Source organism: Homalodisca vitripennis, chromosome X, assembly GCF_021130785.1.
Source record: "Homalodisca vitripennis isolate AUS2020 chromosome X, UT_GWSS_2.1, whole genome shotgun sequence".
Taxonomy (NCBI): Eukaryota; Metazoa; Arthropoda; class Insecta; order Hemiptera; family Cicadellidae; genus Homalodisca; species Homalodisca vitripennis.
In genome coordinates, this window is record NC_060215.1 from 73,230,687 (window position 1) to 73,245,130 (window position 14,444).

The 14,444-nt window shown below is 33.1% G+C and overlaps 1 protein-coding gene across 2 annotated transcripts in view; it reads right to left on the reverse strand.

The window, feature by feature from the left end:
- Positions 1-14,444, reverse strand: part of LOC124369206 (mucin-12-like) — a 90,000-nt gene that overhangs the window by 46,870 nt on the left and 28,686 nt on the right. The window contains exons 2-3 of one of the 2 annotated variants that reach the window (XM_046827042.1): positions 13,226-13,368; positions 5,384-5,604 (exon numbers count right to left, since the gene is read on the reverse strand). In XM_046827042.1, the coding sequence (XP_046682998.1) occupies positions 5,384-5,604; positions 13,226-13,368 (364 nt within the window). The remainder of the gene's footprint in view (positions 1-5,383; positions 5,605-13,225; positions 13,369-14,444) is intronic. The other variant, XM_046827043.1, reaches the window with a different exon arrangement.

Below are 14,444 nucleotides of genomic sequence, written 5' to 3' on the forward strand. Positions count from 1 at the left end.
CACTATCACATAGTTCAAATTTTTTTCCCCCAAATATAACATGTTTTTTTTGGCATGTAGTTTATAAACACATATATATTTTTCATTCCGATAAGGGATTCATCAACTAATACATTTTGGTAGAATACAAAAAATTCTTTTATTTTTTTATTTATCTAATCATAAAATGCTCTAATTTTATTCCATGGATCATAATTTGTATCATTGCGGTGAGCAACTTTTTTATAACTTATGTGAAACATAGGAAAATTAAAAAATGATAAAATTACTATTTTATGAGTTTATGAGCTGCCTATTTATTTATAGGCATTGTGTTTGAAAAAATGGAATGTACCTATTGCTTTTTTGCTCCAATAATTTTGATTATTTATTCTCTAATTAAACCCATGTTCGAGACAATAGCTATTAATGTTTTAATTTCATTGACTATGATGTCTTTCCATCTTTGTATTCTAAAAAATGTTTTTAAATTGTTGGAATCTCTTTTTCCCTGTAATTTGCCTTTACAATACATATTGCTTTCTTTTACCAGTAATTTTCATATAATACTGGTAAAGTATATGTAAAAGTAAGAGATAGGACTTGAATTTCTGGGATGACAGTTTCTTATTCCTGGATTTCTTAGGGAAAATTCAGCCTTGATATTCAGTTTTGGTTCAGGCGGCAGTACGCTTATCCATGTTGGTACTTGGTGAATTCTTTGGTCAAGAGGAATATCAGATAATGAATTGTCACTGTCACTATCGATTTGTTCACAATGCAACTCACATTCCACCACCAGTTCATAGTCATCCAGACTACCCTACAAGAAAACTGACAAAGAAATATTGGCACTTCATTTGCTGATATGTCACTTTCTTCATCAGAACTAATATGGTCATCATCCAATAGTTCATGTATATCATTGAATAACCAGGTTCGCCCATTTAACAACAAAACAATCAATTAGAACCTAGCAACAGTAGCAACAAAGAACGCCAAAGCCAAGCGAGGCGCGAACCGCGCTGTAGTCTTTCATCAGCTGTATGCTGTGTGGCTTTTAGATCAATATCAGCTGACATTGAGTAATATTACGAACATAAAATATATTTTGAATTAGTAATTATGAATAGAGGATTCGACTGGTGCAAGTTATGTCTTTATAGCTAAAACGGTTTTTGCGTAATAATAGCGGAAAGTTAACCGACAGCTGTGCCGTCAATCATCAGTTGGAGGGTTAAACCATCTGTGAATTGACTTTCACAATTTAAAGGTTTACAAAATCACTCAATATTAAATATTGTATTATTTTTCATTACGAGAATACAAGAAAAAATTTGGATTGACCAGAAATTTCAATATAACATGGATAAAGGTATGTCACTATACAAATGAGGATAAAACTGTGTAAGTACTCAACGTTCTCTATTTTCTGATAGTGATTCTTAAAATATTTATTCTATATAAAATGGCTGCTGTTTAAAGGATTGTTATTAACCTTTTTTACAAAAGCCACCAATTTGTAATGAATAAAGTTTATGAAATGTCTTCACTGTTATGATCCTATAATAAAGACCTTTAAAATGTGTATTGACCTGGTCTTGCATTTAAGATTTCCTTGAAAACATCCCACAGGATGATCTAGCCAATTTAGGCAAATGATGGTTGATGCATAAAAAAGTAGTTAATACAACCGGATAACATTGGGCAAAGTTTGTAGATGTTAACTGCTTTAGTTTAAAAAATATTACAGTGTTTCCATAAATTTTACACAACATTTAAACTCCAAATCGCAATTTTTTTATTCTATGTATATTTTTATAGCATATTTTTATTTTATCTTATATTATTAGGATATTTTATCTTATATTATTAGGATATTTTGGTTTCCAAAATGAGCATCAGTCGACCAAAGAATAATCTGCTTCATGCTGGAAAACAGTTTCTACTGGATTCTTTTAACATTATTCCTCATTATAGGCCAGAACAAATGCCTTCCAGCATATGACTGTGACCAGCCAACTGGACAAACTATTTCACTGTTTGCATCTGCTGTTCGTTTTGATGTCTCCACAATTGATTTAAATTTAGTTTCGGTGATGTAAAACTCTTATACAAAAAGCTAAAAAAACAGCTTAATGTTTTCCACACAAAAATTTAACATTAGTAACATGACAAATATTAACTAAGATATGGTAGAAATATATACATACATAAAATTGTATGAATGTAGTTTGTACTTATACTGGGATGCTACAGACTTATACATACTTCAATCACAGAATATATTCTGTATTTAGTTAATTTAATTACTTAATAGCGTATCTAATAGCAGATAATGTGAATTTGAACATGTTTGAATAAAACATTGCATTGTATTAAGTTTGTACCAAAGTATCCATAGAAAAATACAAAAAATTACTGGATCAATGATAAAAATGTTGTGTCTACTAGATTGGAGGCAGTTGTCTATTAGTATTTTCGTCCACTAGGATATCAGCTACCTACGATATTTTACACTTACTGTTAGTATAGGAATTCAAAAAGTATAGGTCTGCCGGGTTTATTGATGAGATAAGGCGACTTTCTCAAATATCGAAAAGTATCAGATATAAACCACTTGTATACACATTTTAATCATAAAAAATATTTGTAATAACTTTAAATTGAGAGAACCAATATTTAAAAAAAAGAACTAGTCATCTTGATAGGAGATATCTCTTGGCCAAACATTGAGCAATTTATTATCAGCTAGTCATGAAAGTTAAAATGCAAAACATTATTTACACAAGGCAGACAAATCCATCACTGAGATCATCATTGTCAACACAAATACCACTCAAAAGCAGATAGTTTAGTAACGCATTTTCACTAACAGAAGACTTAACTATGAACTCTTACTCTCGTTCTAAATGTAAAACTAGACATTTGTTATATAATGGTTTAAACCATTGCGGATCACTGACGAGCTGGCTCGTCACACAGCGGCCGGGCCTAACGGCACGATGACGAGCTCAGGTCGCAAAAGCGGTCTGCTTTTAAATTTCCCTCCAAATAGTTCTTTTAATGTCTGATAGATCGGGCGATCGTCTTCACTTGTCAACTAAGAGTATTTAACAATGGTCTACGTTTATAGTTTTCAAAAGTTTTATAAATATCCTACAGATCGCAGTTGTATGTCGAAGTTGAAAAATCATTCATATGAGTTTACTCTCTGCTTTTTAGCACTTCTGATTGGGTGTATTCCTCAGTTGTTATTATAATACTTTTGAGGTTAGTGACACAACGAAAAGACGCAGACGTACATGTTGGCGGGTTTAGTCTAGACAATGGCCCGGATGTTGTAATCGCTTCGCCTGAGCCGCTTTATTTAGACTATGATTCAGACATCATCCCTGCCACCCTGGAACCTTGCTCGAGTGTTATCGTTAGTAAATCACAGATACCCTAGCAGGCCCATGTTCCATCTGAACGAATACCTTCACAGCTGAATTTTCTAGTATACGATAGCGAGCGATACTGTGGCGCACCATTGCTGTTTGTGCGGCGGTTGACCGTAAATTAATTCGTGCCCGCTGGTGCCCGCGCGCCAAAACAATACGATCCGCAATGGGTTAAAAGACCAAGCACTAAATATTTATGTTTCTTTTGAACTTTTTTTTAATAGGAGCCTTTTGCAGAAGCCTTCTAGAAAAAAATTATGTAAGTGGTGTGGGTGTGGGTGTGTAGACATAAATTAGTTGAAGTTTCAGTGATCTTTAAGTTTATAAAAAGCCTAAAACGGCTGAAGAAAGTTCTCCAACACCGGAGCTAACTCTGCCAGTGCAGGAGTCATTTTGAGGATAACAAATCAACAAAAACAAAATAATGAACATACTTGATAACAGAAATTTATTGAAGAATGAAGAATTGTTCAAACAAAGTAATGTTGAATTTGAATTAATAGGTTTTGGCAACCCTCACCAATTTGCATCTGCTCCCTGTCTGATTTGGTAATATTTAATTTACATTTATTACGAGCGTCGGAAAGTAAGTTGCTTAACAAATGAAAAATTACAAGTAACTTTGTTGTAAAAATTTTGTACATTTACAATTAGGCGCTTATCATATCTAGGTACAAACTTCTCAATACCAACTGAATAAAATCCTACTGCCTCTACACCTAACCATCACGGCTGTTTTCGTGGCTACAAGATTTGACCCACTGCATTGATTGTCTTATTTGTTCAACATTGACATAAGAAGAAACCCATGTGTCATCACCAGTGACTATATGATAAAGAAATTCGTCACTTTCTTCATGGTACCGGATATGTAACCTTAGAGCTGGTCAGTCTCATTCTATTTGTTTTAAGCTCATCACAGGAGTTTGCATATCCAGTGGGCACAAGATTTTTGATTTCAAGTTTCTCATCACAATATCATACACAAGATCTATGATTGTGAAAAAATGATTTTCCTCTCAGTGTAAATTAAATGTTACAATTAATTTGTTTGGCAAGGTCATTGGTATCCATAGGCAACTGGCCATTTCGCATTTTGTCATGAACATTAGTTGCTTTTCAAAAACAACTAAACTGTAGTAAATAGCCACTGAGTTACATTATCCTTAATGTCTTCAAATTCAAATTCAAAATTTCTTTATTCAGCCATGTAACAGATTACAAGAATAGCGTCACAATAAATCTCAATATAAATTTATAATTGCTATATTAAAACATAAAAATCAGTTTGACACTCACTGAAAAAGTAAGATTTGGCTATGTAGCCTTCTACAGACTTCTTCTACAGTCTTCTCCACACACTGAACACAATTCATGATGAGATTAATTCCAGCAGTTGCATTTTCTTTACCAAAAGAAATCTAATGGTGTAATGTACTTCACTGTCAGCAAGAGATTTGATTGTGACATCCATTTTGAACACCAGTTTAGAGTGTTTAGAATGGCATAGCGAAATTCACTGTGTCACTCCATATGCATACTGAACACAGCCTCACTTAGATTGCACCAGCATCCTCACCAATTTTGCTATCAACTGACTTGGCAACTTACTTTCCGAATTACTCTCGTAGATTTTCAGTAATATTGTTACAGCTACATTGTTAATTCGTCAATATTTCTAATAATAAAACAAAACTAAAATTATTTGAATTTGAATTAATGTTTTATTGTTGAAATTTGAAAAAGATGATAAATACCAGTTATAAAAAATTAGTGTTTTAGTTTTTGGTAACACATAATAATGGCAAATAACAAAAATTCCTGTTATGATTTTAGAGTCTTATTTTGTGATACAAAAATATTTCATGTTTGATAATACAATGATGTATTACATTTTTTCACTCTTACATATCCTTTAGATTAAAAACTTTAGGCAACAATCTATTATTAAGAGCACTAACCTTCTTCTTCAGTGCATCTGTCCCCATTTAGTATTTTGGAGAGAGTGATATTTCCCCAGGGGTCTGTGAGTAGCTCTAACAGAGTTCCAATATGTTCTGTGACTGAAGGGAGATTTTTCTTTAGTGCTATTGTTTCGAATCTCTTGAATACAAATGTCATATGCTGCTTGGCGGCGTTGTTTTTCCCCCAGTCACCATGTAGTACCAGATTCAAAGTGTGTCTGAAAAAAAACCAATTTTCAATAACAACCCACATATTAGACACCCAAGAACTCAGAGAAATTATGTTGAACTCGGTTACATGCTCCAAAATGACGTTACGGGAAATAGGAGTCGGTTTTGTAAAATTTTAAAATCTACATATATGTCACGTTTTACCTCAATATATAGGTTCTATAACCCTGGTAGTTTTGGCATTAAATTTATTCAACGTTTTGACGGCCACAGGCCGATATACTGGCTCAGCAATTATATCTCCAAAATGGCCATGAGTCAAGATCTTAACACCACAAAAGCAGTTTCAAAACCGCATTGCGCTGACATATTTGCACCCTTAATTTTATTACGTTATTCTCTTACTTTTTTTATTTTTAGTTTGTAACATGTCAAGCAAAACATTAATAGATATCCTCATATTAATATAATTACTATAATCCTCATATTAATATAATTACTATAATCCTCATATTAATATAATTACTATAATCCTCATATTAATATAATTACTATAAAGGTTTTTTCACATTTTTTGGTTCTGTACAAAGACGTAGTTCGCAGTAACGTATCAAAAAAATACGTTTCTTGGACAAATATTGCCTAAACTTTATTTCTGAATGTATTCACATGAGTTTTTCTGTATTTGTGTGAAAATATGTATACTTTCTTACAGTAATAATAGTTTCCTTAAAATATTTTTTTTACTCTAGTTTTTAACAATGAAATATAAAACATACTAATACACTGAAGGAAAGAAAGGGAAGCAATGGGTTGCATTATTTTTTTAAATATTTTTATGGTTTTAAATATAATGGTTTTAAAAAAATTCCTTCACTTACTATCCAATTCAATAAAATCAGAAACAAACTTTTGAAAGTACATTTAATTAAGTATCCTTGTTAGTTTGTAAACACATATCATACAGGGTATATACTAATCTACTAGACTAATTTATTATCTACATAAGTTTTAACACCATAAAATATAACTGCAAATTTCCACATTTCCCTAAAGCAACCCTGTTCTTTGTGGATTAATTGAAGACGGGTATTTAACACGTTCGCTGCGGGCGGTAACTCTGGTTACCACTGTTACGCTGCGCTAGGAGCTGGCGGTAACTATGGTTACCACAGAGCCTTTGCTTTGAAATGAGGTCAGTGTGCGCCCAGCACTCGAGCTATCACTACGCCGTATTTCTCGCTCCTCGGAAGGTACTTTTCCCGCATTTTTATGCACTTTGTTTTCACATTAGACTTTTTGATTATTTTTAAAAGTTTTTTTAGTAGTACGTGATTGTGCAACACAATGGATCTTCCCCCGAGACCAAGTGGTGTACAAAAACTAAGTTCTAGGCGTATTTGTAAATAATAAACAACTTTTGGGTGCATTGGTTAAGATGTATATACACATTTGTATCAATATTCTATTTTAGTAAACTTATTTCTTCTTTTTTCTTACATTTTTATAAACTTATGTACTACAGTACGAGGTGTGTTCAAAAAGTATCGTGAATTTTTTGTATTTTCAAAAATTATTTATTAATTCGTGAATATCTATTTTGTCCCCTTCCCGCTGGGATATAATACACTTGTGCCAACGTTTTTTCCAATTTTCGAAGCACTTCAAAAAATCATTTTTTTGTATCTTGTTCAGCTCCTCCTTTGATGCTGTCTCTATCTCGTCAATCTTGGCGTAGCGTCGTCCTTTCATGGGCATCTTCAGTTTCGAGAACAAGAAAAAGTCACAGGGGGCCAGATCTGGGGAATACGGTAGCTGCGGTATCATTAGTGTGTTGTTTTTGGCCAAGAAGTCGCGTACAAGCAGCGATGTGTGAGCAGGGGCGTTATCATGGTGCAAAAGCCAATTTTTGTTCTTCCACATATTCGGGCGTTTCTGGCGGATTGCTTCACGCAAATTGCGCATAACTTGGAGGTAATATTCCTTATTCACCGTTTTACCTTGTGGCAAGAACTCATGATGCACCACGCCCCTGCAATCAAAGAAAACTGTAAGCAAAACTTTCACATTCGACCGAACTTGGCGTGCTTTTTTCAGTCTTGGTTTGTGTGGCAGCTTCCATTGAGATGATTGAGCTTTGGTTTCCACGTCATAACCAAACCCACGATTCTTCACCAGTTATGACCCTCTGGAGTAAATTCGGGTCGTCGCGGACAGATTCCAACATCTCATTAGCAATGTTCATGCGATGCTGTTTTTGATCGAAATTGAGCAATTGTGGTACGAATTTTGCGGCGACCCGTCTCATGCCCAAATTATCGATTAAAATCGAATGGCACGAGCCAATCGATATGCCTAGGTCCTCAGCAATTTCTCTAACAAAGTGTCCAGTAATGACCAAATCTAAAATTCAAGCACATTTCAAGGTTTTCAAGGCTCAACATTATAAAATTCAAGGCTATAGTCGCGGTTTACTTTTGGCTCTTTATCGGTAACTAAAAATTTTACAAGCTAAAATCAAGTCACGAAATAGTGTTTACTTTCCATGTAACAATAAAGATTTCTCAAATATTTAAGGCCTAATAACAGCATTGTGATATTTTAAAATAACTGCTTAAAAGAATAGATACCTTTATTTTAGACAATGCTCAAAGATAGTAGGCCCTCTGTTTAAATTACTAATGTCCTTATACATTATTAACAACATCTTAAAATTCGTTTTTGAAAAATCTATAGTAAATGAGGTTTTTTTCATAACCTATAACTTATAATTGAACTTCCTTGTGTTCAAAAACTTTGAACTGTAATCGTACCTATAAAATATGTTAATTTAATTATTTAAACAATACTATGCTTAATTTGGCATTTAATTTAGTTTAAAATGAATTTCAGTATAATTTTACTATTTAAAAAAATTGTAAAAAAAGTTGTAGGCCTATAAAAAATTATGATAAAGTATCAAAGCCTAATTTAATGTTTATATTGTAACAGTTTGTTACAAATACATTTTAATATCCAAATAGGTAAATGATTTCGATTTTTTATTTTTTTTATTTGAAGTCTGAAAACAAATTCTCAAAAACACAGGATAGTAAAGAAACAGTTTTACTTTTAAGTTAAAGAAGTTTCACTTACACTTTCAACATCAAACCCAATACTATTCTAAACCAGTTGAGGGTGTTAGTTTTAGGTGAATTAAGTTTCATAAAATCAAAGTAACTGTTAAAATAAATAAAAATATATTAATATTCATTTTGTAAAAAAGGATTAAACTCAAACGTCCAAAACATGGGCTATTCAAATGTTGAACCCTTTTTACAATTTATTTTGTGTTAAAAAATAAATTTGTCACAGAAAAAGTTTTACTCTCTTTAGAAACCATATGTGAAAGTTATAAAATTTTAACAATTGAATTACTAACGATGTATTGCACCTTTACTCATTGCACAAATTAATTTAAGCAAATAAGGCTATTGACAATAAGTTAAATGATAACAACCATTAATAGTATAGCAAGGGTAAATAATCACCTAGATTACTAAAAAAGTGTTGTATTAATTATATATCTAAAAAAAAAAATTGAAAATAAATCCTATAGGCATCCAATTGTACACCATAATTGATCACATGATCACGTTTTTCGATTACCTTAAATTGAAACATTTAATATTCATCACTATGTTTCAAAGAATTGGCAACCTCTTCAACATGCGAATATTATAAATACAATATATAGTCGCGTAGGTTATTTAGCCACTCTTCAAATTACTTTAACATGAAGCATATATAAATGCCATCTCTCATCAAACCTACTACAACGCCATTTTTGGCGACTGCAACAAGAGCGAGTTACTTCCAAATTTCCTTTGTATTATGTCAATTTCACATCGATGTGAACATAATCGAACTGTTGCTTCAATATCTTCATTCGTGTTAAGCACGGCGTCCACTGCAACCGGCCCGGTCCAGCCCAGCCCGGACTTCTATACTCTGTCAAAATGCATATGATCAAATGAAAACCCGCCAACTGCGACCGGTCTGGGCTGGGCTGGACCGGGCCGGTCGCAGTTGGTGGGTGTTCATTTGATTGCGTGTATTTCGATTTCACAAAAAGGCCGGGCCGGGTTCACTCCGGCCTAGCACCGCCGACTGCGGCCGGGCCGGGTTCACTCCAGCCTAGCACCGCCCACTGCGGCCGGCCCGGCCTTTTTGTGAAGTCGAAATACACGCAATCAAATGGACACCCACCAACTGCGACCGGCCCGGCCTCGGTCGGCTCTTCGGGTGCCGTGTGGGCCCCGTTTTCCCGGGCTGTGCCGGGCCGGCCGCAGTGGGTGGGTGTCCCTTTGATTGCGTGTATTTCGACTTCACAAAAAGGCCGGGCCGGGCCGCCCGCAGTGGGCGCCTTGCATTAGTAACGGCAGCGGCGTTAAAAAAATCAAAACTCCCGATTTTCTACAAAATACAAGCATAATTCCCGCCCTATTCAAGGCAGGTAAAATTCAAGCATAATTCCCGCTCTTCCCGATTTTCTAGGCTGCTGGACACCCTGTCTAACGGTGATTCGACGATTGGCTAATACCATTTTCTTCACTTCATCAGTTGTTGAAGTGCTCGGGCGTCCGGCACGCTCTTCGTCGTTCACATCTTCTCGGCCTTCTGAAAACATTTTTTACCACCGATAAACATTGCTTTTGTCCAAAGTAGCTTCTCCGTATGCCACAGTCAACATTCGGAATGCATCCGCGCACTTAATTCCGTTTTTCACACAAAATTTGATACAGGTTCTTTGTTCCATTTTTTTTAATAGGTAAAAATCGAAGACGAACCAAAACACGTGCAAGCAAAGCAGCTGTCAACAACATTCAAAATGGCCGAAATTGTTAACATAAGTGAGAGACATATGTACCAACATAACGCCACAAAAAAAAAATCGAAATTCGAATATACGTAACCCATGAAAATTAAAATTTGCGATACTTTTTGAACACACCTCATGTTTGTTGTAAACTACGATCATTTCAAGTAAACATTTAAATATATTTTGTTACAATTACTCACCACATATTTGTAAATAATAGCTGAATTTTAGTGAGTTAGCGGATATGTATATAAACTTTTTCACATTTTTATTAACTTTTACATTCATTTTGGTTTACACATTTACGTATAAATATTGTTTATGTTTGTCTAAATGAATAAAATACAGCTCACTTAGCTACGATGTATTCATTTGGAATATTCCCACTGCCATAAAAGAGTGTTCCCTAGTTGTGAGCGGTAACTAGAGTTACCAGCAGGCAAGGAAGACTATCCTCAGGAGCTAGCAGTAACCACAGTTACCACATTCCCAAAATGGTAGAGTGTGCTAATTTTTGTGACTAATGAGTAATTTTCATATATTTCCATCAGATTTCATCCAAAAGTAAGTAAAAATATATTTAAAAATTTCAGCATATACGGAATTCTATATAGGGATTTTTAGCAGCGAACGTGTTAACAACTTTTTTATAATAACCAGACCTAAAAAACACAAATAAAAATTGCCAACATAAAAATACAATAAATAACCAAAACAAGAAGCAATCAAAATTAACCATAAAGCATTGTTTTCAACTCATATACATGTTATTATTAATCAATAATTTGAAAACTTATCATAGAGCAATATTTTACTACTGCTGTTAAATGGAATGTAATTATGTGTAAAAATTAAATGTTTACTTCACCAGATGTTTCAAGTGTTACAGATACGACAGAGGCTAAATTTCAAGGCTCCGAACATCTTGATACCAACTGTGTATAATCACAAAAATAATTTAAACAGTGAGAAATATTTGTATAAATATTACAACGTCTCTTTATATATTTCAAGCACCTTCTAAAGCATTATCTCATTTAACGGAGTAATACATTTTTAATTGCAAAATAGCTGTAACACTTCCAACACCACTATTTTAATTTTTGTTTGCTAAAATCGTCAAGGCCTATTTCAACTGAAATGAACGACACCTTGGAAGAGAGGAAGACTAGTTCTGTTCCAGGCTCTTCCAGTCAAAGTGGACAGGGGACAGAACTCCTTCATGTATTGGCTAGCTACACCCTTTAACACTAAGGAAGCTGTACTCATTCCAATAGTCATCTTCCGCAAAATATTGGACCTATCAATCAACACTTTAACCCAAATACCTCGATATTTGCAGTTAGTGATTACATCCATGATATTACATGTTACATACAGATATAAGTGACATATCTGGTTTTGTTATACCCAGTGTAATATCAACTGGAAGATATACACATAACGTAGCCATCGTGTGAAGGGTTGATTCAATATGAATGTTGAGTTTAGCAGTTAACCTTTCTCTTAGTGCAGCATCTTTTGGATCTCTTCAAACATGACTCCAGATTCCAGGAGTCAAATCTGTGAGAGTGTCTTCGTGTGTGATTCCAGACGATGCACTAAGAGGAAAGTGAACTGGAGCTAAACTCAACATTCACATGGAAGGTGTAAGTCAGCCAAAAGTGAACCCTCCTGGGAGTTGTTTCTTACCGGTTGATTTAATTAAAAAGCAAAGTTCACAAGGTTATAGACATCATCTGAAAGTGGTGGACAAAACACCATCCTACATGGGAGAAAAACGTTTAAATAAATTAAATTCAAGATTTAAGGAATCAATATATGCAAGTGCATTCAGAGATAACATTAAAGATCTGCTACTTAAACATATTATAAAGTAAATGAGTTATTAAATAGTTTTCTAAGTTATAAGGACAGTATTACTGTTTAGAAATATTTATTTTTATGTTTTAATACGTCTGTAAGTTTTATTTGTTCTGACATAATTTTTTCCCATGATGTGAATTCCAAAGTCAATTTAATACTCTGTTATATTTTATACATCCTTAGTTGGTCTCTTAGAAATGCTTTTCAATCATACAAAATTGTAATGTATTGTAGTCTATTATTGTCAATGGCATCTGTTTTATAGCTATGCTGTTATGTGAAACATTTGTAACAATAAAGATGTATTTATTTATTTATTTAATGTAACATGGGATATAGTGTGTAAGTCCTTGTAACAAATATTACAAATCTTTTTGACTCTCGTTTGAAAGATTTTTCTATTCTTGCTTGTTAATATTATTAGTATTTTATGTGAATGAATGGAATTTTTTACTTTTCTAAAACAAATTTGTCCTGACAAATTACACGACATAATTTAAATAAAAGTTATAAACATTTTACAGGTTGATCAATTGGGAATTTTATTTTTAAACTAAAGTAAACTGCAGAATATTTTCAACATTGAAACAAACAAGTGACAAAAAATTAATTAATGGTTGCCAAACTGTACTAAAATAATATGTTTTTATTGCATTTAGAACTAAAATATGCATTCCAGCATATTTATAATACAAGTTGATAAAAACCCAACCTTTTTCTGTACAAAATAAGAATAGAATGTTTAATTTTATATTATTCATAGTTTTAAAAGTTACTTTACAATTTAAAATTATGTATTAAAATGAGAAAATAAAAATACACTACATCAGCAAATATAACATTTTATTTCAAATCCATTTGTAATTTATTTCAAAATAATCGGGGTTCTTGACTATATAATATATAAAAAATAGATAAATCAAATAAAAGTGAAATCATACCTGTGGAGATATTCAAACAGTAGCAAAGTATGCTCGGATGATTGTTGGGATAAGTAATCAGACAAACTTTGAAGAACGTACATCAAGGCCTCTACTTTGTCTATATAAATTTTTTTCTTGTCGTTTATTGTTGCTTCCAATCTCTAAAACAAAAAATAAAAGAAAACCCTAAGCTTCAATTGAATTTTAGGATCTTAATTACTATGTTAGTCTAAGTTGTAAAAAAGCAAAGTCTGCCATAATAAATCGTTAAAACCTATTATTTTAAACCATATATATATGGTACAAGCACACAGTATATGTATATGTACATGCATACATAAATCACGATCACAATTAATCAAACACATACACAAAAGAGTATTTGAAAAGTAAACTTTAATTTTATCTGGTACACAAAGAAGGATTACCAACGACATGATCTATACGCAATCAGTATAAGTCTCGCAATGCACAGAAGGGAACGAAGGGAACAATAACAGTGCCAATCAACTGTTTCTTGCACTGTTATTGTCAAACAAAATTAATGCTACTATTGAAAATCCAGCTTACTATAATAACTTGTACCCTTATATAAATTTTAACATAAATTGTGGCTGCTGGTCACGGTTATTACAACTTTTGTCCAAGATGGGTGCCAAAGTTTCTAACTGATTCCCAGAAACCAAGATATTGTTCAAGAGTAATCAGCATTACTATTTTGAACATTCCTTATCAATTTCATGAAAGAAGGCATTACAACAAACTCAGTATTTGCTGTGAAATCTTAAATAAGAGCCTCACAAAAGCCATTCAGGACAAAAGTTGTGACAAAAGTGCTTTTGCATATAATGCTGAGTCTGCATAATGCCACATGTACTCCTAAATTATTCAAAGAGTTGTCTGAAAACCTAAATAACCCTCTTGGCATAGTATGTAATGTATACTACCTACTAGGTTTGTGTTAATCTACTACACTACATTTTTGGGAAGTATCAATTAGTTAAACAATCAAACAGTAAAAGAGAGCAAATTTATTCTTTTGCTATAAAAAATAGTAAAATAAGTATACAGTTTCATAAAAGAACTTAATCAGTCTCTTTTGCTTAACTTTGATACACTATTTCTGAGAAGTATGATCACGTATATGTTCAAGGAAATACATTTCCGCCGGCAATGTTTCAAACTTACGTCAAAAATAAATCAATGGTCAGTCTAGCTGTCTAGCTTTCACTATCCT